This window comes from Strongylocentrotus purpuratus, unplaced genomic scaffold (assembly GCF_000002235.5).
Source record: "Strongylocentrotus purpuratus isolate Spur 01 unplaced genomic scaffold, Spur_5.0 spur5_scaffold_11, whole genome shotgun sequence".
NCBI classification, from domain to species: Eukaryota; Metazoa; Echinodermata; class Echinoidea; order Camarodonta; family Strongylocentrotidae; genus Strongylocentrotus; species Strongylocentrotus purpuratus.
Window position 1 is genome coordinate 6,853,148 of NW_022145596.1, and position 26,823 is coordinate 6,879,970.

At 38.3% G+C, this 26,823-nt stretch overlaps 2 protein-coding genes across 2 annotated transcripts; one reads left to right on the plus strand and one right to left on the minus strand.

Moving 5' to 3' along the window:
- Window positions 1-138: 138 nt before the first annotated feature.
- LOC115922184 (arginine--tRNA ligase, cytoplasmic-like) lies at window positions 139-16,773 on the minus strand. Its single transcript, XM_030980491.1, has 15 exons — window positions 16,601-16,773; window positions 14,926-15,069; window positions 14,352-14,543; window positions 13,142-13,231; window positions 12,742-12,967; window positions 12,070-12,206; window positions 10,823-10,952; window positions 9,767-9,874; window positions 8,637-8,815; window positions 6,558-6,667; window positions 4,797-4,902; window positions 3,825-3,938; window positions 3,098-3,156; window positions 2,271-2,518; window positions 139-1,631 (listed from the first exon to the last, which is right to left on the minus strand). The coding sequence occupies exons 1-15, from the start codon at window positions 16,643-16,645 to the stop codon at window positions 1,522-1,524; spliced, it is 1,998 nt and encodes a 665-aa protein (XP_030836351.1). The 5' UTR covers window positions 16,646-16,773; the 3' UTR covers window positions 139-1,521.
- A 61-nt stretch (window positions 16,774-16,834) lies between these two features.
- LOC575713 (A-kinase anchor protein 17A) lies at window positions 16,835-25,925 on the plus strand. Its single transcript, XM_776098.5, has 7 exons — window positions 16,835-17,064; window positions 18,137-18,369; window positions 20,225-20,865; window positions 21,274-21,422; window positions 21,731-21,950; window positions 22,801-22,992; window positions 23,329-25,925. The coding sequence occupies exons 2-7, from the start codon at window positions 18,237-18,239 to the stop codon at window positions 24,724-24,726; spliced, it is 2,733 nt and encodes a 910-aa protein (XP_781191.3). The 5' UTR covers window positions 16,835-17,064; window positions 18,137-18,236; the 3' UTR covers window positions 24,727-25,925.
- The last annotated feature ends 898 nt before the right edge of the window (window positions 25,926-26,823 follow it).

A 26,823-nucleotide genomic window follows, 5' to 3' on the forward strand; every position in this document is an offset into this window, starting at 1 on the left:
TACCTACCACCTGAGGGACTTGAAGGTCCACTCGTTTAAACATTTATTCCTATTTGTGTATATATCATATCAATAAATGTTAAAACGGCTGGACACGCTTGATTGTATTGTACAAGAAATGAAAATTACAGCATCAAGTTCTTTCTGAATATTGTTTTATTTTTCATAGTAATGTATTCAAAATTTCTGACTGCGTTTTAGAAACCTCTGCAGTAGTTTGGCCAGGTGGTTATCACATCAACTCTGAATGACATAAGAAATGGGGGACAGCTTAATCATTGTTGGCTATATAAAGGGCGCAAGTACTGAAGTCCCACTTTAATTATATCATTCACCTGATAAGAATAATAGTATTTCAATAGACCGAAATGAATACATTCATTGTTGCCAGGTAGATCAAACATTATGGAGTGACCTACCTAGCAACACTTAATATATGCAGTTTGCATTCCGACTATCAAAATACTATTATTCTAACCAGGTGACTTAATAATTTGTATTGAGGCACTTCACAAAGACTTATGGCTTATTGGGTTAAATGACTTTAACTCATTGGCAAAAAGGTTGTCACCCCTATTCGCCCGAAGATCAAAAGACATGATTGAGGGCGTGTTTACATAATCCTGTCAATAATTTTTGGCTGCTTGTAACCAACACAGTTTTAATGAAACGATCAATTGACATAAACTTAATCAGGTAAAAATATTTTCTTTTATACTTGACCACTTTCCGATTTGTACAGCCATAGTTTTCAGGGGTTCTGTGGGCCAAACCTGACAGATACAATGTTATTTTGAAGGGTTTAATCTTACAGGATAGTCTTCTGGTCAAATCTTGAGGGAAATTCCAAGTTTTTTTTCTTACACATTGCCATTGTTCATCTATTATTTTTAACAAAAGTTGGATCTCCATACAAAATTAGTTTTAGTTTTATTCTGAAAAACAAGATGTGTATTACTCATCACAATGAGATGTCTCTGACTCAATTAAAAGAGAGGAATGCTACCTTTGATCAATGTAATAGCTTACTCTAAATGAGACTAGTAGCAAGAATCGTAAATAAATCAAAATTACTAAACAAAATACTAATTTCGGTTTCGTAATATTTAAACCTGAAGGGATTTCACATTTCAATAAATCTTTCCAAAGTTTGTAGTTTCCTTCCTACCATGCGAGTTGCCAGTTTGATTAAAACAGTGATGTCAGACGGTATACACATGGTGTTACATAAGGAACGAAACTGTCCAAGCAAACTGGCAGACAATTGAATGCATTACCGAAATGATCAAAATTGCTACAAATTTAACTGGTGATTAGGTATCTCTCACAGCTTGTACAACAATTTATATCACTATTCTAATTAAAATGGCAACAAAGGAAAGTACAAACTTTGGAAAGTTAATTTCAAGACATTTTTAAACATGATACTCTAAATATTACCAGCTTAGGGTTCGTTGAATTTTGTTTTCCTTACATAAAGCCCCGAAGAAAAAAATATGGCAAAAAACATGAAATGAAATTCTACATCTTCTCCACAGGGTGTAGTCCCAGAATATCAAAGCACTTGGCCATGATTGCCGCGGTAGCTTCACATAGCAGCAGGCGACCTGTGTCAACACTCTCGATTTCTCCTGCAATTATAATGGGAAAGAATGTTTATTGCTAATAATAAGAATTTGATTGAGAACAATTCAAGAGTTTGTCCAGTTTTGTCCTTTCTATTTTTCATAGTGATTGTGTACTTGTTCTCCAGAGTACATAAACTGAAGCTGAAAATTATTTATCTATTCTAGATACCGTAATGGTTATTATTAGTACTTTTACGCACATGGTAGAAGCAAATTCCATGACCCGTTATTAACTTTTCACATGACCAGGGGGTGTTTCACAAAGAAATTTACTCTAAATTGGACTCATTAAAGGAGAGCCACTTGTTAGCCTTAAAAGACAATATATTCAAAAGCAGAAAATCAATTATTTTTGACTTTTCATAAATTCCACATCAAGAACATACGATTGATTTAAATTAACTTTTACAGAATATTTTCAAAGACGCTAGCGGCTTTCCATAATTGTTAAGTCCAACTTAGAGATAAGTTCCACTTAGGATCTTTGTGAAACGCCCCCAGATGAGTACCATTTTGGTATGGGTTGCAGCATGTGAGTTGTAAACTACTACCTCATAACACAGTATTCTCACTTGCTTTCGGGACAATTGCTCCGCATTTCCTACACTATACCCAACCCTAAACCCTGGTCAGCATTCCTACCTGTCTGTTTATTCTTCACGATGCAATAGCAGACTTCATAGAACTCTGTGAACGTGTTGGCCACCTCGTACAGGTAATCACAGATGCCATGGATGAAGAGGTCGTCAAGCGTACGTGAGATGATCTCAGGGAACCTTGCAAGGCACTTGGCTAGCTTCCATTCCTTGGGGTGCTCGACGGGGATGGACGTGGTCTTGGCAGCCTCCTTCAGGGTCTCGGCCAGCACCTCGGCTTTCCTGGAGATCGACCTGTAGATTGGAAGCAAAACAAGCTTTTAACAAAAATACTATACAAGAACCATACATGGGTCGCCAGGAAAACCTTTCATGACAACTTTCATACAACTACAACATTCATTATTAATATTATTATGTTCAAAATAAACATGGTATAAACAAAAGAATCATACATTGCATCAGGAGGCCTACACACGTAATATTAAAGAGATAAGTAAGGAGAGATAAATGTACAAGGAGAGAGAGAGGGGGATAGAATGTTGTCAATACTAAATACAAGGGTAAAGATAAAAGAGCTGAGAGAGAGAAAAACTAGAGAGAAAAAGATGGGGCAATTTTTCAACAAATGGCACAGTTTGCCAATGCAGGAGAATGAGGGGAGTAAATGAACGGGTGTGCCAGAAAATTGTCGCGACTTAATTTCACGAACTATATGCAAACTTGGAGCAATGATTTTCATTTCATTGCGTGCCACTTCACTGCATATCACAAAACTGGGACAAAAATTCATCCAAGCATGAGAAAAATATTTTATCTGCTGAGGGCCTGTAATGTCACTTTAATAAAGATGATTTCAACCAACAAACTCACCTGATCCTGGTGTAAGCATAGAGAAGATAGACGGCCGTATTCCCCTTGTCTTCCAACATCTAAGCACAAAATGAACAAAATATAAACATCTCAATAAACCTGTGTTTTCAAATTTATGGATTTTGAATATTCATATGGATAGCATTTTTATGGAGGAAATCTACTTTGCACTAGGACTGTCGCTACATGAGACAACATTGTGACTAAATTTTGGCACTCTTGTTCAAGAAATATGCAGTATATACAGCAGTGAATGAGTACATTACACAAATCTTCAAAGCAATTGGTATTGATAACCTGCACTTATCCAACCCATTTCTAGCATTTGAATAAAGGGAACACAATGTAAACTGAGATTAGGATTGTGTCAAAGGATGTCGGTGCTGTGGCAGGAACTTGAACCCCAAACATCATGATTCAGTCCAGTGACTTAACCACTAGACCACAACATGTATTTGCTTAAAGTTGCCTAGTACAGTCAAACCTGTCTATAGCGACCGCCCAAGAGAAACACAAAAAGTGGTCTTTGGAGACAGGTTCCTTTATTACATGTTTCAAGGGAAACAAAAAAATGTGGTTTTTGTAGAAAGGTGGGCTTTATAGACAGGTGGTCACTAAAGCAGGTTTAATTTAAGATTGGGCAGTTTCTGAAAGTTTTCATTCTTCAGAAGACTGGTTTTCCTTCATTTTGAAAATAAAAATCTGAAAGGTTGCCAATTTGCTTTACCTTGTCGAATGAGAAGATGTAGTCGTTGGTCCTACGATGGCTGAGGTCAGCGTACTTGATGCATCCATAAGCTACAGACTCCTGGGCTGCCTTGAGTTCTTCAGCCGTCAAGACCTGAGAATATTGGTATAGCTTATGGTTACTGCAATTCTCGTCGGGTTACTTCAGTTTTTACCATCCTAGGTGCTAAAGCATGGTGGACCAAACAAAAATGTGCAAAGAGCAAATCCCCCCCCCCCCCCCTCTCAAAAAGGGAAATTGATATGTGAATAAATACCTTCAACCTACATATTTGTTTTGTCTTGTCCTCCCAAAACACCTCTATGGATTTACGAACTGGCTTATTGCTTTGAATCCTCCATGTAAAGACCATTCAAGGAAGATAATAATAATAATAATAATAATAATAATAATAGTGGCTACTTGTATGGCGCACAGGTCCACCTTTCGGTGCTCATGAGGAAAGTGGCATTATAGGCAAGGGGTCTTAATATGCAGGTTCTACCAACTCATTTCAATGAGAACCTCTGCACACAAGGGCTACAAACATGTGGTCTTTCTATACAGGTGGTCGCTAAAGCAAGATGAGGAAAGTGGCATTATAGATAAGGGGTCTTAAAGGTAAAGACCAGTTTTGAAAACGTCCCCCTCTCAAAAAATGAAATGGAAGCTCTTATTACCAATCATGTGAAAGAATATGTTTTGACCAATACATGATACAAATTTTGCCAGGAAACCGCCTACTAATTGATATATTTGGTAAGTACACACCAATACTTATATATGCTACATGTAGATTATCAACCTTTTCTGATCGATTCCACAACGTTGTTTAAACAATGCAATCGCATGACCAGAAATGGTCTTTATCTTTAATATGCAGGTTCTCATTGCAATGAGAACCTACGCCTGAGGGCTACAAAACATGTGGTCTTTCTATGCAAGTGGTCCCTAAAGCATGTTTGACTTTACCTTATCTCTACCCTTCTCCTTGAGTGTTTCCAATGATCGCCTCAATCCTTCATCCAGGAGCGATACCAGTTTAACTACATCTCCAGAGCGGGTCTTGAACTTCTTCCTGAAATTGAAGGAAAAAATTGCATTTTTTTTTGTAAACACTTTCAAATCTTTTGTATGTGAAAATGAATTGAATTGAATTTTAATTGTGGTTGCTGAAAAGTTCAGTGTAAGAAAAAGACAAGGTGAAAAAGTCCTATCAGGTATGATTATGGAGTCAGTAACCCAATCAGCGACTGGAGGAGGCCTAGAGAGTGCCGGATCGGCTGCACGTGGCGATGCCGATGGGGCCCATTTTTTCGGCTTAATGTTAATTCCAACGTGAAAGATGAAAAGACGAGACAACAGATTATCGAATTGCCAGTGGAAAAGCGTGTTAAAACACCGGGGAGTGGTCGCTTAACTCCGAAATCAAAAGTAAGTACCGGTAGACCCAATGCTAAACATACTAGTATATATAATAGATTGATTGATTTTCATTCCCCAAGCCTGCAATATACAACAAATTACAATAGGTTATACCAAAATAACAGATCAAATCAGCTTGAATAGTACTCATATTTAATATGTTGTTCATGTCGACATAGATTTTTTGCTGAAAGTGTATTTGATTTGTTTTTGTATAATTTTTGAAAATGTTACGTACATGTACATGTAGATTATTATAATTTTTATTTTTCATAGTTTTTGTATCGATTGTTGTGATTATAGGCAGTTTTATTTAGTTTGGCTTAAATAGTATTATATTTTGAGGATTTTATTTTGTTCTTTCATTTCCAACAAAGAGTCTACAGTTGATTATTGTCAAGAATTGGGACTTATAGGTAGAGAAGCGTCTTGCCCAAATTGTAAAACTAAATTTTTTAAAATCTACAGCGTGAAGCGCGCCGGAAGATCTCGCGCAGAGCACAGGTTTCAGTGCAATAGGAAGACTTGTAAGCAGAAATCCAAAAACCAAATATCAAGTCGCAAAGATACTTGGTTTGGAAACAGTAATTTGTCTCTTCGCAAAAGTTTGTTATTAGTGTACGGTTTTATTCATCAAATGCCATATAAACAAACTGTATGAAACAAGTATTTCATCAGCGGATAGTGACTCTGATAATAGCAACGTTTTGACAACATCTAAGGAGACCATAGCGGATTATTTTTCATACTGTAGTGAAGTCCGTCGGTGGTCGCTGGAGACAAAACTGCACACTAACCAACTAACCAATAGACGAATCTAAATTCGGCAAAACCAAATACAATCGCGGGAGATTTGTCGAAGGACAGTGGGTGTTGGGGGCATATGCCGTGAAACCCGACAAACTTTTCTTGTCGCATTGCCAAATAACAAGCGAGATAGGGCCACACTGGAACCGATTATACTTCAGCACATCAAACCAGGCACAACAGTAATTAGTGATTGTTGGAAAGCTCGGAGCAGTAGGTTTCCAGCATCTCACTATTAACCACAGCATCAACTTTGTAGATCCTGTCACCGGAGCTCACACTAATAACATTAAAAATTTGTGGTGGTGGCAGATTAAACGGCAAATGAGTGAGACGCACACACGACACATAAACTTAACAAGCAACCTATTTTATATACTATATTATTAATAGTTATATATTTTTTTCTTCAATTTCGTGGTGGGGGGGGGGGTGCAAAAGGAACTCTTACCCAAATGGAAAATACAAAAGCATCTTTTTAATAGAGTAATATAGTCTTACTTGTCCTCTCCCAAGACTACACCAAAGCTGACATGCTCTATCCTGACGTTGTTGGGATCATACCATCCAAGCTTGCGACATCCACTGAAGATGGCATCAAAATGAGTTGCCTGTAGTCATACAAAGGAAATTTGGAGTAGGAAATGAGTCATTCATGTAATAACATTCATATAATAACATAATTCATGTGCTAACATTGATATAACAGCATTTGTAAGCATTAATATAAAGTGTTAAATATATGAAGGTGTTACTATTATCAAACAAAGTTATGATTACTTCAACAAGAAAGCTACTGCATCCTTCTCAATAAAAGACATACGGTAGTAGTTTGTCATTCAAAGTAACCTTTGGCAGAGGCTATAAGATTGTATTTTCAGGAAGCACTGGTTGGTCCAGTGGCAGTAGTAAGAAATAGATGGTTAAACTCCGATCAGACTCTGGTTTTCATATTGTAAAGTTGAAGGATATCAAATGGATTTGGAGTTTTATTACATGTCTTAGAATACTATTACTAAACCAATGATTTTTTTTGTTGAATATTTACAGCATTGAATGCTGTAAATATTCAACAACAAAAATTGACATCCTACATCTTAAGAAAGTAAAATCCTCAGTCTGATACGGGTTTAAATTTCAGAGTTAGTAAGTAGATGGTAAAAGGTTTCTTTTTAATACCAGATAGCCAATCACCAGATCAAGTAATACCTCACAACGGATTGGTTTGGAAAACTCCTGACTCCATGGAAATGAAGTGTTCAAGGAATTGCGACAAATAAGTAGAAAATGAAGAGTCATGGGTGAGAAATGACCCAGTCATTGATTGACTCTCTGGAAAACAAAGAGGCCCAAGGGAAATGGCCGTTGTAAGCGCCTTCAGCACATGGCTATGAATGACATGCAACTGTTGGCTATATGTACTGGTATCGGGTGTGGCTCCGACCAGAGCTGCCCTAGCACTATAACAGTCTACGGTCTCTGTACAAAGCTTGCTGTAGACTGACTCGTGCATTCACTCAACCAGCCTTGCTAGTACATATCTGACAAAAACACCTCAGTGCATGCCTGACAATGCAGTTTGAATAGAACAAAGATGAACACAAATGTAGAGCACCTGGTATCTAATTAACATAACGCCCCCCCCCTCTCTCTCTCTCTATCTCTTTCTCTATTTCTACTCAAGCCAGCTGCAGAATGACAAGTGTATTAACTAAACCAGCCTTGCTAGTACATTCAGAAAAAGAAATACCTTGGTGCATGCCTAACAATTTGAAAAGAGGACAAATTTAGGGCATGTGGTATCTAATTAGCATAACAAAGTTGCCCTGGCATACATGTAGGCTTTAAAATCAGACCCTAAGTTGAGCAAGATTGTGAGAGCCTAATTTCAGGCCAGGTTTAAATCCTGCCTACAGGATGCGGCAAAACAGCAGCTTTTTTTATGGTGACGTAAACTGTTATAGTCGTCACATTTCTGTATCTTATAACACAGAGCTCAGTCAACACATCTCCTGATTAATTGGGCACCAAATGTCATGTACCAATCACTATAATTCTGCAACAAAATGAAAACACACAAAATTTCTCTATTTGAAATCAATTCCTCATTTTCATGAACAGATTCATAGTTACAGCAATTTATGGTCATAGGTCAGACTCATCTGAATTATAGTTGCCACCACAACCATGGCCCTGTAACACAAAGCTTAGCAATTGATTGTACGACTAATTGGTCAACGGATTGCACGACTCGTCGGTCACCGGATTGCACGACCCGTCGGTCACCGGATTGCACGACCCGTCGGTCACCCAATTGCACGACCCGTCGGTCAATCGATGGCACATCTCATCGGTCAATAAATCGATTGTACGACTCATCGGTCAATCGATTGTACGACTCATCGGTCAATCAATCGATTGTACGCCTCATCGGTCAATCGATTGTACGACTCATCGGTCAATCAATCAGACCATATACAATCAATTTATTGTACATCATGGTCAATTACAAAGTAGCAGTCTATCAGGAAGTCATCTTTGTGTTACGGGGTCCTGAAATCCACAATTCTCTTCACTCACCTGCCCCGCATCCACCACATATATGAGCCTTTCACCCTTATCCTCATGCACTCTTTGGTAGAGGGTAGCCATGTCCGACGTGTCGTAGGTGTAGCCTCCATCAGACTTGACAATAGTCAGAGGCACTGCGCTGTCAGGGGTGAACATGATCTTTCTGCCGTCGTCAAACTCCAAGTGTCCTACAGGAAAAAAAGAAAGGTATCAATTAATTGGAGGGCTACGTTTAAGGGTAACTTTGATTTCTGGTAATGACCGAATAATGAATAATGAATGAATAATCCTAAATTACACTGATTGTTTAATACATTAAAACAACATATACAATCTTTGTAGATGACTATCACCATATATATAAAGTGTGATTTAATGGGCTTGAACTATCTCATGGGTGTACAAGCCCAATTTTTTCTGAGTGCGGATAGTGTACCTGTCATTACTTCCCTGAATATTAATATTTCTGTTTTTGATAATCTATTATGACATAGTAACTTTTTCTTGAAATAAGGGCTAGCTTGCTGCCTAATATTGGTATTTTCCAAATTCATAGGAGGGAGGCTGACGGCCCATAGCCCTCTCTTCATAGACCTCTGATACTGCAACACTTTTACAAGCAAAATACAGTTAAAAACCTGTCTAAAGCGGGCACCAAAGGGAAAGTGGCCACTATAGACAGTTTTTTTTGTTTATACACCCAAGTACATTCAAGTTCATGTGTATCAACTATGCAATAAAATGTCACATTTTGGCGATCTTACCGGCAGTCCCGCTCCTAAAATGTGAAAATTGCAACATGGTTTAAAAAAAGTGAGCTTTATTTCAAGAACTTTTTCAGATCGTGATTTTTCATGAGTCGCAAGCTGTCACCATGGCACCCACCCGCATACAGTCAAATAATGAAGCGAAATAGCATTTTTTTTTTCTTCTTCAAGATAATCTGCCTCCTTCAATACTGAAGATTCTTGCAGATGCATTATATACACGGCCTGGTTGGGGTGTGCAGGTGAACCTCTACACCAGGGTTTCCCCCTACTTTTATACAATCAGTGCAGTGGGTTCTTAACATGCAAGGGTGGTGCCTCTCCTGTACGCGGGGCCTCCATTGAACATCCTATCCAAGGGAAGGATCTTACCTCCTGCCTCCAGCTTCTGCACCACCACATTCATCCTCTCTTGATAGAAGGACTCTCCTCTTGGGATTAGATTCTTCACATCAAGACGGGCGTAGATCTTGTTGAATTCTGAAAGAAAAAGCATGAAAAATCACTTTAAAGGCATCGTTTAACAATGTTAAATCTGAAATGCACGGCCCTACGTGTTATCAGTGTCTGTGATATGGTGTAATATTGAAGCTCTAAAAAAACTGCGCTTCAAAATAACCAAGAATGCCTCAAAAAAGTCTGACCTAATGGTTTATAATTATGATTGCAGCACAAGCTAAATTCAGGATTTGTTTCAGAATCTGAGACAAAGTTACCCAATCACTTTAAGCAATTACCATCCACTAGAAACTTCTCATAGACCTAAACCCTGGATCCAAAGACAATTACTCCATTGAGATGTTAACTACCCCAACAATGTTCAAACTTTAGGTGGAAAAGAAGTGGGGGGGGGGGCGGGAGGAGGGATATTATATGATGATTTCGACTGAACATATGGCATCCCCCCTGAAATATAACTAACGGTATCCTATCTTTATTAACAAAATAATCTGACTGCACAAATCAGTAATTAATGTGCTTTTTATGTGATTCCTTTTTTGTTTTTATTTCACAAGTCATCAATAGTCAAGTGCGCATTGAGCAATTGATTTCAAGGGGATTTGGAACCTTACAAATCTCTTATATTGTTATCATTATCAACTTTGTCTATGTTGAGGGTTCAGTGACACAAAGACGTAACTCCATATTTTGCCAAAATGAGTATTTGATATCAAAATGTTCAGAAAAATGTGGGCTTTTCAGGAAACAGAAAAACTTCACTCCACCCAATGGCTTGTGAAACATAGACTTAACTCCTTAAGGTCCAAGTGCTCAGTGACACATACACCACTTTTTTTCAAAATGGCCAAAATAGAGTTACGTCTTTGTGTCACTGACCCCTCGATGTGTATTATCCACAAAAAAGAACACAAAACACACACACAAGAAGGTGGGATTATCATTATGAGAGAGAGTAGTCTGACCAACCTGTCTTTGAGATATCACAGATGAGTTCCCAAGCCTTGATGATACTTGGCTCACCACCCTGGAGTCTGACCACCATCTTGTAAGCTCTCTTCTTGAATTCTTCATCTCCATCAAACCTCACCTTAGATTCCTGAATCAAACAAAACAAAGAAACGAGATCAAGTCTGTGATACATCAAACAAGCATGAATTACTGAAGAGCTTTATGTCAATACACTTTAAAGGTTTAGACCAGTTTTGTCATGCGATTGCATTGTGAAAGAAACGTTGTGGAAACGATCAGAAAATTAGGTTGATCATCTAGCACATAAGTATTGGTGTGTACTGCACGGTTCTGGAATCGTCAAAATGATAAGAAATTTGGCGCAGTCTTGGTAAAGTTACGAGCACTGTACACAGAAAGATGTATGGGGGACTACGAGATATCTATCCAGGCCGGATCGATATGATAATTTACCAAATATATCAATTAGTAGGCAGTTTCCTGGCAAAATTTGTATCATCACGTATTAGTCAAAACATATTCTTTCACATGATTGGTAATAAAAGGTTCCATTTCATTTTTTTTTGAGAGAGAGGGGGGGGGGGGGGGCATTTCCAATACTGGTCTATACCTTTAAGGATACTATTGATAAAGCATTTGATACATATGCAATGTCGCTAATCAGTTAACAGTTACACATTTCGCTTGCTTTTCCCCCAATACATATTGATACTGAAAATTAGGACATATGCACACATAGGCATAGGCACTCAACCATACTCTGTAAAAGTACCATACCTATTCTAGCCATACCCTTCATCACAGATTTGTTTTGAGTAATACTTTAGCCACTCACTATTTCACAGGCATGCTAATCCTAATATAACCACACATACATTTGCATTCATCTAAGTAGCCATTTAACCCCTGGGTTAAGAAAAGCAACATAGATAAAATGCTTTGCTGGAGGACACATTTACCTGAAAACCTGTCTGCACTAGTTTGGCCAGGAGGGATTAGACCTCCCTGCATGGTCACTGACAGGTGGTTATCTCATCAAATCAGCTCTCAATTAACATAAGAAAAAGGGGATCATGTGGGGGGGGGGGGGGAACCAACGGGTACCGCTTAGGCATTGTTTGCTTTATAGAGGGCAAATCCCCCTTTAATACCCGGGATTGAACCTACAATATTTACATCTCTTTGAATCTCTACAATACCATATCGCTATGCTTTTAGCGGGCACACACACACACAATAAATACCTTGTAAAACTTCTGAAGGTCCTGGATGGGAGGAGACTCGTTGAGATAGTTAGGAAACTGATCGGCAAGATGGGTGATGAGCATGCCAAACTGAGTGCCCCAGTCTCCAAGATGGTTTACCTTCAACACATCATGTCCTTAAACATGGAGAGATCGCAGAGGGAAATGATGTAATCAATAGGGAAATGATGCAATCAATAGGTAACTAATGTAATCAATAGGGAAATGATGTAATCAATAGGGAAATGATGTAATCAATAGGTAATTGATGCAATCAATAGGTAACTAATGTAATCAATAGGGAAATGATGTAATCAATAGGTAATTGATGTAATCAATAGGGAAATGATGTAATCAATAGGGAAATGATGTAATCAATAGGGAAATGATGTAATCAATAGGTAACTAATGTAATCAATAGGGAAATGATGTAATAAATGGGGAAATGATGTAATCAATAGGTAATTGATGTAATCAATAGGGAAATGATGTAATCAATAGGGAAATGATGTAATCAATAGGGAAATGATGTAATCAATTTGGAAATGATGTAATCAATATGGAACCATGAAAGAGGTCTTCATTTAAGATGGTTGTATGGCAAATGCAGTCATATTAAAAATGCAATGTTTGCATTGTGTGTGATGGGCTCAAGATTCCTTCAAGACTGACCTACGAACTCCATGAGCCGGGAGATGCTCTCTCCGATGATAGTTGACCTCAGGTGACCTATGTGCATCTCCTTGGCGATGTTGGGAGAGGACATGTCAATGACGACCTTCCTCTTCTTACTGAGGGGTGGAGGAAGCACCCCTTGGGTCAAGATCCCGGTGACGAGGGGGGTGATGAAGGATTTCTTGAGGTGGATGTTGATGAAACCCGGTCCTGCAATATCCACCTGGTGAAGATGATAAAGATGTTATAAATTGATTTAATTAGTCACTAATGAGGGGTGGAGGGAGTGCCATATGTTCAATTTACATAATTCAATTTGTCATTAATAGTGACTAATGGGATTATGTACAAAATAATTCAAACTAAATTTGGACAGAGATTATTTGTAAGTATTTACCTTTTCAATGACATCATTTGAAGGGATGTTTGCTTGGATCTGCTGGGCAACGACTCTTGGAGAGACTGGAGAGCCCTGGGCCTTCAGTTGCTGTAAGAGGGATGTAAACAAAACAAACGCAAATATTACATTTGTAGAGGCTAATATTTTCAACCTCTTCATAACATTTTTGAAATACACCAAAGGAAAATGCATGTTTATACATTGTCATTTGCAATAAAGAATTCTTAGTTATGGATGAATTATTTTGTTTCTAAACATTTTCTATCATAAGTTGCTAAAATGCACATACTCTGATCAAGACAGACAGAGAGTTGACAAATATATTTTTCATAATTCTTGTAACTTAATAATGAAAGGTGGAATAGTGTATAAGGGACTTAAACATCGAACGAATCAATTTTTCATATACCGTAATTAACGGAGTATAAACCGCACCTTTTTGCCGCCGAAAAAAATTCAAAGTCGGGGGTGCGGTTTATACACGGTACACACAAAAAAAAAAAAAAATTATCAAAGTTTCGATTTATGCCCCTCCACCTGGCGCTATGCCTGGCAATGTCTCCCAGCTCAGTAATCGGTGTGTTGACTCACCACTAGGAAACTAGAACAACACTCAAATTTGTCTGTCATCTTGGTTTAAAGGTAATCTTTCTGATAGATCTCAATATGTAGTTTATAATAATAATTCCTACACACGGTGTACCACAAGGTTCTATCCTAGGTCCTTCACTGTTTTTTAATTTACATTAATGATCTTACACATTCAGCTGCACCTCGCAGTTAAATGAAAGGCCTTCCCGCGTGGGTTTTTTTAACACGGACCTGGCTTGCTGCCGACAGAGTCGGCCAAAAACAAAAACATTTTTTTTTTTAAAGGGCGAAAAAGAGGGGAGCGGTTAATACACGAGGGCGGTTTATACAACGTTAATTACAGTACTTAAAGAATAACGAAACTTGGTACGGGTGTGAATAATTTAATTGTTAACTGTATCTTCATGAGGAAGAAGAGAGAGAGAAAGGAGTGGGGGAGAGAGAGAGAGAAAGGAAGAGGAGAGAGAGAAAGGAAGAGGGGAGAGAGAGAGAAAAAAAGAAAGAAAGAAGGACATACATGTATGATGCCTAAACTTGCAAACCTCATCCTCCCTATTCAAAATGCAGCATCATGGCAATCATGAGTCATGACAGTGAACTATTATCCTTTTAATACCTGAGCAATGATCATTGCACTGTTGCACTGGTAGTCTCCAAACTTCTCCACCTGGCTGGGCTGTACTGCGACAGGGGCATTGGTGAGGGCTGGGTACGCAACACGAAGGGCAGTCCTAAAGATCTCAGTTAGCTTGCCGCATACGTTGTTTCCAGCTGCATCGCCACCTTGGGACTCCTCCTCGACAATGCTCTGATAACAATTTAACAGATGATATCCATTAAAAAACTTAATATACTATGAACTTTTATTATTGTTCCCATTTATTTGAAAAGTATTTTTCCCAATGTCATTAGATTTCAAGTCAATCGCTGTTCATACAAGAAAAATGATTTTATTATATTTTACTTTTCTCTTGGGGGGCCCTGCAAGCAAGATTTGACATTACAACTTTCAACCCAAATCATTCAGCAGATAACATAGTTATGGCCTTGAACATTCTGTGTAATTTTTTTAATTACCTATAAAGAACAATTAAATATTTTGTATTCAACTTTGAATCGAACAGTAGTCTAGGTGTAAACAAAAAAGATTCTTGTCTTTGATGAAAATGAATTTAACTATATAAGCCTACCCTCTTTAGATGCGAAATGCGGTACTTGAGCTTCTGATTCTCCGTCTGGAGTTTCTCAAGTTCTGGAGGAACCTGCTCCCAATCCTCAACGCCACCATTCTGAAGCTCTTGAATCTGTTGCTTCAGCTCGGCAATTTGAGACTCCTGTAGAGAAAGCATTGTTTGGATGGAAGTTTGAACAGGAAGCATATGCGGTCAACAATCATACAGCAGGTCAAAGGTTAGACAGAAATAACCATCTGATTTGGGTCATTTCTTTAACAAAACTGACATTTGTTGACATTCCCCAATACAGATGGTAACCCAGAGATCTCGTACCGAGGGGGTAGCTAGAGCCAACAATGTACATCTTTTCGTTCAAAACATTTCCTCCCCGATTTTCTTTATTTAGATCTAATTTTCTGATTTCTAAATCAGATGTAAATTAGGTTGGTATGTCATTTGTCCTAATTGCAGTTATCAAAATTTGATAACTTAATATTAAATGTATAATTTACGGACTTACTTAAATATGAATTATCCAATTTGTATCTCAGAACTGTGAAACAGTACGTTCATGCACTCGAACATAGGGCTATATGACCCGGCGACCAAAATATTTCCGGGTCAACCTACCAAAACATAGCCAAATGGCCAATCAGAGCACTCGTTTCGTGGGAGTTCGTTGGTCAAGCCGGGCTGACTCGTACGTAGCTACGGTAGCTATTGGACGTTCGAAAAGAAAAAATGAATATTCATCAACTAAAACCAAGACGGATAATGTTGACGACGAGACTTTCTCGGATTAATCATTAATTTAGGATGTAAATGAGCAAGCTATCGTAAGTCAAATAAGCTATATATATGTTATTTTTAATTTTTATTATAATTGCAGCAGTTATGAGGATGTAAAGAGTGAAAATCTTGTTGCATATCTCATTCATCGCGGTCCGGTCGAACCGAACCATTTGTTCCGTACAGTCCCGTACAGTCCCGATAGGCCATACTTCAGTCTCTATAATCGGAGGTCTAGTGGAGCCAGACGTAGTCTCAGTGGAACAACCGACGACTAGAGAGACTGAAGTTTTCGGTCTAGTCAAAGGTCACATGTCAAGCCGTGCTGCCCTGCCCAACTAGTACTTAGTACTATAGATAGAACATTGAATTATAAAGTGCACGACTAATCATAATCATTCATATTCCCTATTCACTCTGGACTTTCTCTAGGCGCGCCTGTGTGAAGTTATCCTCATTACGGTAGATAACTTCACACAAGCGCGCGCCCTTCCGCATCCCGCCATCGGTATGCACTTGTATTGTGCAGCAGTTATCTGTTAAACCTGTGAAAAAGTGTATATTAATATCAATGTTTTTCCAAAAAACATACTCCAAAAATAACAAGAAAATTGACACAAAACAGGTAATAAACATACATAGATCTAGATCTAGGTCTAACGACTTTTAAGTCATGATCTTTATTTGGACATTTAGACTACTTAATATTTACTTTTATGTTTTGGTAGGGTTGGTATCTAGATCTATACGCCAAATTTTGGATAGGCTCCTGAACAAGCACCCAATTTTTTTAATTTTTTTTAAAGAAGTGTTTAAAAGTTAGATCTAGACCTAGAGTCTACTTAGATCTAGGCCTAGACTAAGTTAGATCTGACTCTTCTAATCTTATTCTTAGTCTTACTTGTTGAGAGGCTCGAGATGTCAACTTTTCAACCAGGCTGTCCATTCTTAATCTGTTCTTCTTAATCTTCCAGGCTGTTCTTCTTAATCTTCAAAATAAGTAGCAGTGCAGTGTTACGGATTTACGGTGAAATACCCAGTGAATGTGTTGCAACAGCGCGCCTCAGCCCCATAAGCTCAAATATGTGTTGGTTCTGCCGCGCCTACCTACCTACATGTGCGCTCAAACCGGCAACAAATGATTACACTGGTTATTTATTTTTTGGAATGACTTTAGCTTAAGTGATGCATATCATGAACAGAAATTTAAAAATATAGGCAGCTTTGTTTATTTTAAGAATCAAATATTTTTGTACAATTTTCAAAACAATTATCGTAACCAAAATAATCTGAGATTACTAGTTGTGAAAGAGACTAACATGGCAGCTTCCTATGGACTCGATTATGTACAGGATCAGGACTGAGGTCAGAACTTTATTTCCCACATTCTTCATTCTTTAAATTCATCATAATTTATGTGTTTCGTATTCTATGTTGGTATAATGTGTATTATATTAAAGGCATCGTTTAACAATGTTAAATCTGACTTTGAATTGAACTTTGATTGAAACCCTAAAAAATGCGCTTCTTCAAAAATATTATGATGATCATGATGATGAAATGATGAATTGAGCTGAACTGAATTGAGAGCCTCAAAGTAATAAGTAAAAATCTTTGAGTGACCTGTGTTACCATACTCATTTTCCCCAGTAAACCGTAGCGTTATCAAAACCATTTGGAAAACGGATTGATTTTGATTTCCAATCATAAATAGGGTCTATCTTGATAGCAGGCAATTGGCTTGTATAACACTTAACAGGGCTGTCATTTTGGGGAACTGCTTCGAGGGAGATCATAGATCTATAGTATAGGTCTATGCAAATTTTGTTGATGTGCCCAACAGGTGGGGGGGGGGGGGGGGAGGTGGGCCTGGTGGGGGGCTTGCTTTAGTTTTTTAGTTTAGATCTAGACTAATAACATATTATTTTTTTACCATTTTTTTGTTGGTTGGGGGGTTTAGTGGCTCGATCGAGCCCCCAAACGTCATCGGTTGACAGTTTTTGAATGAGAGCGACTTTTTTTCTTCTTCTTTGTATTTGACGAATATTAGATTTAAATATGATGCAAGTTTGTGTTCATTAAGCAATATTTTTATAAATCATGATCTCAGAATTAGACATTGGTTTGTAAATACAACAGAACTTCACAAGCAGAGAGGGGTGCGGCGCTGGTCCGGGAAAAGGATCGTCCGCATTTTTGCAGACGTTTCATATTTTCGATACGCGCGATCCTTATTTTTTAGAACGCAATTTGTCCGCATTTACGAGGATATCCTCGTTTATGCGGACGATCCTCATTCTCGGACCAGCACCCCTACTGACAAGTAAAGATAGGCCAATTGATATTGAGTACCAGAGTTTGTTGATTGTTAACGTCAATTGAAGGCAAAATAATGGCATGGAATTAAAGACAAATCATCTTCCAATCTATTTAACAGACATTTTCGACAAACTTTCTACTGAAACAAAGATTTCTGAAGTGCCTGTGGAATATTGTGAGACTACCTTGGCCCAGATTGTGGACATTCACAGATCACCATGGCAACCGTTGGTTGTCAGCTCTGTAGCAACTCAACGGAGGCCATCGAGTTATACGAGAACAAGTTCCTGTATCTTAAGCCGATAGCCAAGATCAATATTTCTGTGACTTTACCTCAGATGAAGACTCCAGGTTAGTCAGGCATTTTCTTTTCTCTCTTTCCCCTCTCTCTCTCTCTCTCTCTCTCTTTCTCTTCCCCTATCTCTCCCTGTTACACCACAAATGTAATAACACCCACAAATGTAATAACACTGTACCCACAATTGTAATAATTTCACCCACAAATGTAATAATTTCACCCACAAATGTAATAACCACTTTACCCACAAATGTAATAATTTTGAATCACCCACAAATGTAATAATGACTTTACCCACAAATGTAATAAATTTGAAGGGATATTTTGTCGAATTTGTTCCAAACTAAAACCCTGTAATAAAGCATGGGTATAGCGCCCAGTCTTTACTCCAGACCCGGTAATTTCAAAAATTTTAAAAATCTACAAAACTCAGACCCCATAATCCTTTTCCTGTGGAATAACATGAGAATCGAGCGTAGTCTTTCCTCCAGACCCGGTTATTCAAAAGTTTAAAAAAAAAAAAAAACTTTTAAACTAAGACCCACCATCTTCCAAACTAAGACCCGGTAATAAAGCATGGGTTTAGAGCGAACTTTTTAAAAATCTTCAAAACTAAGACCCCATCATCTTATTCCTGTGGAAGAACGTGTGTGTGTGTGTGTATTGGGTTTTTACAGACGTGTATCAATCAGATATGATTATTTACGTCTGGGACCGACCTTTAAACGTCACCATCCGAAAGACGTGACTCAGTTTCGAACCTGCGTCCTCGGCTGAATCAGTTTGTAACTTCCACTTTTATGCTGGATTACAGGCGCACGCCACAACGCCTAGTTGAACATGAGTATTGAGCGTAGTCTTTCCTCCAGACCCGGTTATTCAAAAGTTTAAAAAAACAAAAAAACAAAACAAAACAAAACAACAAAAAAACCTTTTAAACTAAGACCCCTCCATCTTCCAAATTAAGACCCGGTAATAAAGCATGGGATTAGAGCTCAGTCTTTACTTCAGACTCGGTTATTTAAAAAAAAAAAATCTTCAAACTAAGGCCTCACCATCTCATTACTGTGGAATAACATGGGTATTCCTCCAGACCCGGTTATTTCAAAAGAAAAAGAAATTTAAACTTTATTACATTTGTGGGTAAAGTCATTATTACATTTGTGGGTGATTCAAAATTATTACATTTGTGGGTAAAGTGTTATTACATTTGTGGGTGTTATTACATTTGTGGATAAAGTGGTTATTACATTTGTGGGTGAAATTATTACATTTGTGGGTAAAGTGTTATTATATTTGTGGGCGTTATTACATTTGTGGGTGTAACACTCCCCCTCTCCCCTTCTATCTCTCTCTTTTTGACTAGACACCACTCCTCAATTATATAGACCCTCTGGTAAAACAATGGGCCATAGGTCCCCTTGGTACTTGGATCAATACAATTTCAGCATTCAATACATTGTATTGTATTGTTTTTTTTAGAATTTATATTTCTTTATTACTGTTATTGATATTCCCTACAACGTTGAAAGACTTCATACAAGGGGTTCCCTTTCATAGCTCAACTATATATATACTTCTAGAGGTATGTATCTGCTAGGACCTAGTGATTCATCCTATTTCAATGATAGTACTAGAACTCGTTGACGTCAGGACTGGAGAGGATTAGGGATGTATGGTAACTGATGGTCATTTCTTAGGAAAACAGCCTTGCCTAAAAAGGAGTTTGCACAAGAGGTAAACAATATCCTCTTAGGTTATTGAACCTTCTGGGGATGCAGGGTTAAATACTATGTAAATGGAATAATGGATGGAACTAGTTATATTGTACCTCTCACCTTAGCATTACTGGTACTTTGTTCTCATTGTGTAATCGTATTGATAGTTTCATTACTGTTGACTTTGCAGGGAAATCAATCAGCAATTGGGAAGTGATGGAGAAGCTGAAGAAGATGGCTAAACCTGACTCTTTTCTTGTCCTGCGAGTCACCAAAAGCTCCTTGGATTTCCTGCGCTTTGAGGCTGAACTCGAGGCCCGCTCCATCATCAAAGTCATGATCACGAGACTCGATACCAAGAATATCAAGCTAAGCGGGTTCACGGAGGTCTTGAAAGTGCGAGCCGCCGAGGCAAAGCTTCCTTTCCCGAATCGCCACGATTGGGATGTCTTCTTTCGTGATACAAAGCACATGAACGAGAACAATCCAGGAGAAAGACCGGATACCATTCACGTGGAGAATCTTCCAGTGCGATGGTTTGCCATTGATGTCGAACCGGACAAACCTAGTGAGATCGTGGTGCGGAATGTGTTCGGTACGATTGGCGTCATCAGGAACATTGACATTCCTATGTTGGATCCATACCGACATGAGAGCCAGGTGACGGGAGGGAACTTTGGCAAGATCTCCAGTCTGGGGAGCAATCTTACGTTTGATGTCTATGTGCAATTTATGGAATACATTGGCTTTGTAAAAGCCATGGACACTTTGAAAGGCATGAAGATCATGAGAAATGGGCATGATGGCAATGCCTATACAGCTGAAATCAAGGTAGGCTACTTTGCTGACAACTTTTGTAGGTTTTGGTGCAGAACGTTGATAAAGAACAATTAACAACTTATTTCATTTATTCCATACTACACTTTTCAAAGCTATCGAAACAAACTAAGAGATACTTACTGGCAAGCACACTCACTGAAAAAAACACATGTATTATAAAGGACCATAGTTTTTGTGATCAGCCAGCTCATTAGACATCTAGCTCAATTTGTTTATCTCTGCTCAATTTGCAACTATTCATTTTCTACCAAATCTTTTTTAGCAGATCATTTGTTTGTAGTCTGAGCTCTCAATGTTCTAGGAGAAGCACATTTGTCATCGGTACTAAAAACAAAAATGTTAAGCCTGCATTTAAATCAATGTTTATGTAATGCTGATCCAAATTGTTCATTGTTTCAGGTTGACTTTGACAAGACGAGACATCTTAGTGCAAAAGTAATAAAGAAGAGAGAGAAGGAGCAGACAAAGTGGATAGAACTGATAAGAAAGAGGGAAGAGCAGAAAAGGTTGGAGAAAGAAGAGGAAGAGAAAAAGAAGGAGGAAGAAAGGTAGGATGATCACCTCTTTCCTAAAAAGACATGGGGTAAATTGGCTAATGGGGACAAAAACTGATAAATGATAATTCATTTATCATCAACAATCCACATGCAGTATGTTCCAAGGCAATTTCTGTGAGCATTTGATCAAATTAGTGTTGATGTTATATTTTTTTTCATTTCTATTTTGTTTATTTCATTGGTCTTGTAGGACACACAAATCATGTCAAATTCTCAGTGCTTAGTGCAGTAGGAGAAATCTCAAATACACCCCATCACATACGTGATATATTTTGTTGTAACTTATCTTGTAAATTTAGAAAGAAGAAGGAAGAAGCAATAAAACTGAAGCAACTACAAAAGCAGATGAAAACTGCACTGAAGAAGACTCGACAGACAGAACGAGAGGAGAGAAGGAGACAGAGAAGAGAGGAAAGGAGACTCCATAGGAAGATCATGATGGAGGAGAGGAAGCTGATCCTAGCTCAGAGGAAACTGGAATCCATCCGTCTCCTCACGGTGCTCCTACAGAAAGTCCAGGTATGCCGATCCTTCATGTCTGGGACACTGTATCGGGAGGGAGCGGGGTGATCTGATAATATGCATTACGTCACACAAGCCATAAGACACCATATTTAGACTTTTTTTCACTTCACAAGTTTCTACAGATGCATAATGTGTCGCAGTTCATTCACAGTGTACTTGGTAGAAATCCAAATTAATTTGTATATTTAAGGAAGTAAACAAGACTACTGGGTCATTGTCCGATTCAGAATTACTCTTAGCGTGCCTAACCAGATATCAGAGAGCTTGTAGGTTGCTTCCGGAGATCCATTTATTTTGATTAACTTACTTCCCAGGGCTTATCTTCTGAAGTCTTTATGGAAGACCAGTCAGTCATAGAAATGATTTATACTTTCAATGGTCTGTAACATCACTCTTCATGTGAATACTTGAGCATCATCAACCCCCCCCCCCCCCCCTCCCTCACTTTACCCCCTCCTGAGAACTCAAGACCGTATGTCTCTAATGTGACTGGGCTTAATACAAACAGATGATTTGAGGGGTGTTTCGCAAAAATTTTAAGTCGAACTTAACTCTAAGTGTAACTTAAAAATTATGGAGAGCCATTTGTAGCCTTAGAGTAAAATATATTAAAAAGCGAAAATTCAAGTATTTCAGACTTTTTATAAATTCCACATCAAGAACATGAAATATTCTTGATAATAGAAAATATGAATGATTTGAATCAACATTTTATTCCTTTAAAAATAACTGTAACTAAATATTTTCATAGAGGCTAACAGCTTTCTGTAATTTTTCAGTCCAACAAAGAGATAAGTTCAACTTAGGATCTTTGTGAACCCCCCCCCCCCTGTTTTGTATTTAGGCTCTCAGGCAGCAGGAGGAGGTAGCACAAAAGCTCTATGAACTTGAGAAGGCCCGACAGGAGCAGCTTCAGAAGGAGAAAGAGCAGAAAGAAGCGGAGGAGCGAAGGAGGAAGAGAGCTGAAGCCAGGAAGGAGAGGCAACTCAGACACAAGGAGAAGAAACTTCGATCTAAGCTAATCAATGCTCTTAAGGTGAGAATTATAGTCAGTCAACTTGTGTGCATGTCATTTCTATCATGTTGTAGATATGAAAGATGTGCTCTTGTATATGGTGTTCATGGACTCATGAAAAATAAGTGAGTTACAATGCTGATACGTAAAACAATTAACTGACCTTTTATTTTTATTTTTCTGTAAGTGTAGGTAATATCAGCTAGCGTTAATGGATGGATGTCAAATGAAATGAATTATGGATAATAAATGTGAAGAATGTCTGATTTTAGATCACTGATGTGAATAGATACATAGTAGTCACAGAATATGGTCAGGGTATTAATTCTCTCATTTACTTCATTTGTATGAAAACAGACCAAAGAAGAAAAAGTTCAGGAGGAAAAACGTGAAAAACTCAGGAAACAGCTGACTAAAACACGGCTCAAGTCAAGCATTGTTACAGCATCGTCTTCAACTCACCGTCCTACCGAGCCAGAACAGCCATATGCCTTCCAAGCGCAGGTGATATCCCCAGAGGCTCTTCAGAGACTTGAGGATTACCATAGGAGTTTGGCCATCTACCAGAGGCAGCTGGCAGCATACCATAGGAATATGGCTCAGCAACCTTACTATCAGAACAGAAACCAGCAAAAACGGTTTGGGAACTACCGGTCACCGTATGGAACATTTGCGATGAAGAAAAGGCAATATTATCAAGATGGGAAAGATGGAAAACATTCACACAGAGGAAGAGACCGCTATAGGTCCAGGTCTAGATCTAGGAGTAGAAGTAGAACAAGAAGTAGGACAAGGAGTAGGTCTAGATCGAGACACAGGACGAGGTCCAGGTCTAGATCTAGGAGTAGGAGTAGATCAAGAAGTAGGTCTAGGAGTAGGTCTAGATCTAGACACAGGACGAGGTCTAGGTCTAGAACAAGATCTAGGTCAAGAGGAAGGTCTGGGTCAAGGTCTAGGAAATGGAAAAGGGAAAGGTATAGGTCTAGATCTAGAGGAAGATCACAGTCTGAAACACGGGAAAGATCAAGGTCAAGATCTGGGGGAAATTCTAAGTCTCGATCAAGATCTAGGAGTAAGGACCAAGACAAATCCGGGTCGAGAGATACGTCGAGATCAAGAGTTAGAAAAATACAGAAGTCAAAGAAAAAGTCCAAGTCAAGGGATAGATCTAGAGATGGGTCCAGAGATAGGTCCAAGTCGAAAGAAAAGTCCCGATCAAGTGACAAGTCTAGGAGCAGATCTAGACATAGGTCAAAATCTGGGTATTCCGGAGCGTCCGAGCCTCACATAAAAGTTGAAGTTGACGATGTACATGTATCTTCTGTGGGGTCCAAACCTGGACAAAGAGTTTCTTTGTCTCCTGAGGGTAAAAATAAAGACAAAGATGCTGCCATATCTCCTAGTAGGTCCAAGTCTGAGGAGATGGTCACATCAGGAAATGCATCCACCCAGAGTGGAGAAGTAGTTGGATCGGGGAATGTGTCAGAGACCTCTTCACCACAAGGTGACAAAGCTACTGCTGGGTCCGAGTCTGAGGACAGAGTCGGATCTATAAATACATCAGGGGCTTCCCCTTCTCAAAATGAAGATGAAGTTAATGCCACCCAGAGTGGAGAAGTAGTTGGATCAGGGAATGTGTCAGAGGCCTCTTCACCACAAGGTGACAAGGCTTCTGTTAGATCTGAGTCTGAGGACACATCAGGGGCTTCCCCTTCTCAAAATGAAGATGAAGTTAATGCTAACTGGGCATTTTGAGGCATCTTTTTGCAAGTTGGGGTAGAGGGAGGGGATTTGACACCCCCTTAAATCTTAAAAAGTTGAACCGTATGAGAACAAAAAGCTTTGCATTTGTGTGCATGTATTGTTTAATAGTAGTTGGCAAATGACACCTCGTACATTTTCATGAGTTGTATAATCATACTGTGATTTTGTATAAGAATACATGTTACATTTAGAAGAGCTTTAAACCAAAATCAACAGTTATACATGTTCATAAGAAATTTGGAGTAAAACTGCCATTATTTTGAGGCTGTCAGTGTGAAAGAGCATGTAAAGAAGATTTTATTATATCTGTCTCCCTATCCTTACTATCATCAATTTTACTCTCTTTTTTTGCCTCAAAACTTTTTATGTACCATTTCAGTACTAACCCTCACACAAGTGTGTTAAAATTAACTTTATGATGTCATACTTGCCATAGTGATGAATATTTTTGAATCCTTTAATCCCAATGCCAAACCAACTCCACCCTGACTCCAGACTGAGTGATTCCTAGCCATTGGAGGCAATATCATTGTTTGATCGGTTTGTTGTTGGTCAGGTGTCTGTCTCGTTAGTGTGACAGAGGTATCATTATGCAGGGAAATTACTTTGGTCCAAAAATTGCCAAGTAGAGCTAGGATGTGGTCCCTAATCTCCCACTATTTCTTTGTTTTATATGGCCCGCTACTTATCATGACATTTGCTATATTTTTGTGTTGACTATGCATTGCTAAGTTTTTTTTAAAGTCAGGTTGTAAGAAAAAGTGGAAATATGTGTTACATGGGCATTATGTAGGTGCTATCAGAACCAAATATGCATTCTTTGTAGAGTTGTTGTACTCAACTCAGGCAGCTAAAGAAAAAGGGGTATCATGCTGAAAATAGTATTACTGAAGTCGTTTGGTGTTTTTAAGAAAAATACTGTGGATGACATGTGCATTTTAATATACACAGATATTCGCCATGAGAGAACTCCCCCACCCCTTATGTTTTCATTTTGTAAAAGCCATTTTATCTTGTAAGCTACCATAGCTTCTCTCTCCTCTCTCTCTCTCACACAACAAATGTTTTATTGCTACTTTCAGTCAACTCTGTCATTCAAAGATATAACGGGGGAAAAAAAGAACACCTTGTTATGAAATACACGAGTATTAAAAATGTAGCACACATGTGCTTTTCGTCATTTGTACCTACATTGTGATGCTTTCTTTCTTTTTTGTGAGTCCCAGAATTGAAGTAATAATAATTGGAAAAATATATGAAGACCATATCGAGGGGTCAGTGACACAAAGACGTAACTGCATTTTGAGAAAAAGTGGTTTATGTGCCACTGAGCATTTGGGCCTTAAGTCTATGTTTCGCTAGCCATCGACTTCAATGGGGTGTTGGGTGGAGTTAAGTCTGTGTTTCCTGGAAAGCCCACATTTTTCTGAACATTTTGGTATCAAATACTCATTTTAGCAAAATATGGAGTTACGTCTTTGTGTCACTGAATCCTTGATATACAGTGGATCCAAGCTATAAAAGACACTTATAACAAATTCCGAATTTTGTCAGTCCGATTTCTCTGTATGCCATTGCTTTCTAGCCTTGATATGACATGAATTTGAGGTAATTTCACCTTTTCCAAAGTTTTTTCTATAGAGGTTCCACTGTATCGCAACAGGTCTTTATTCTGGTTATTTAGAATAAATAAATTTCTAATTTTTATCAGCTAAAGGTAATACAAAGTTTTGTGAAATTTTGAAAATTAGGTGGATAGTGATTCTTTACAATTTTGATATATTAGGATGCCCCAGTGGATGTATTATAAGCACTAGAAAAATTAGCCCCTAAAACATGTCTGCTTTCAACAAAAAATGAATATAACAATTTACAGTTGCTTTTTGGATAAATTTCAAATAGCGCCTTTGTCTGATAAATGGTAGCTGCGACCATGAAAATCTCAGAATATGTAGTTGTGATATATAATTTCCAAACGGGAATAGCTAATCGGTCGATTTTAGTCAAGAAACATTGTTTTATAGCTTAATTAATATCTTGACCTTGAGAGGGAGCTATACTCGATTTAAACCGTGACAATGATCACTG

What these genes read in the sequence shown, in the direction of transcription:
- LOC115922184 (XM_030980491.1), bottom strand. Translation starts at nt 16,645, where the DNA reads ATGGACAGCCTGGTTGAAAAGTTGACATCTCGAGCCTCTCAACAA. An exon ending in CCGGCTCATGGAGTTCGTAG is followed by an intron (nt 12,207 to 12,741) that starts GTCAGTCTTGAA and finishes TCCATGTTTAAG; the next exon opens with GACATGATGTGTTGAAGGTA. An exon ending in AGGAGAAGGGTAGAGATAAG is followed by an intron (nt 3,939 to 4,796) that starts GTAAAGTCAAAC and finishes CAATATTCTCAG; the next exon opens with GTCTTGACGGCTGAAGAACT.
- LOC575713 (XM_776098.5), top strand. Translation starts at nt 18,237, where the DNA reads ATGGCAACCGTTGGTTGTCAGCTCTGTAGCAACTCAACGGAGGCCATC. An exon ending in CCTATACAGCTGAAATCAAG is followed by an intron (nt 20,866 to 21,273) that starts GTAGGCTACTTT and finishes TCATTGTTTCAG; the next exon opens with GTTGACTTTGACAAGACGAG. An exon ending in TGCTCCTACAGAAAGTCCAG is followed by an intron (nt 21,951 to 22,800) that starts GTATGCCGATCC and finishes TTTTGTATTTAG; the next exon opens with GCTCTCAGGCAGCAGGAGGA.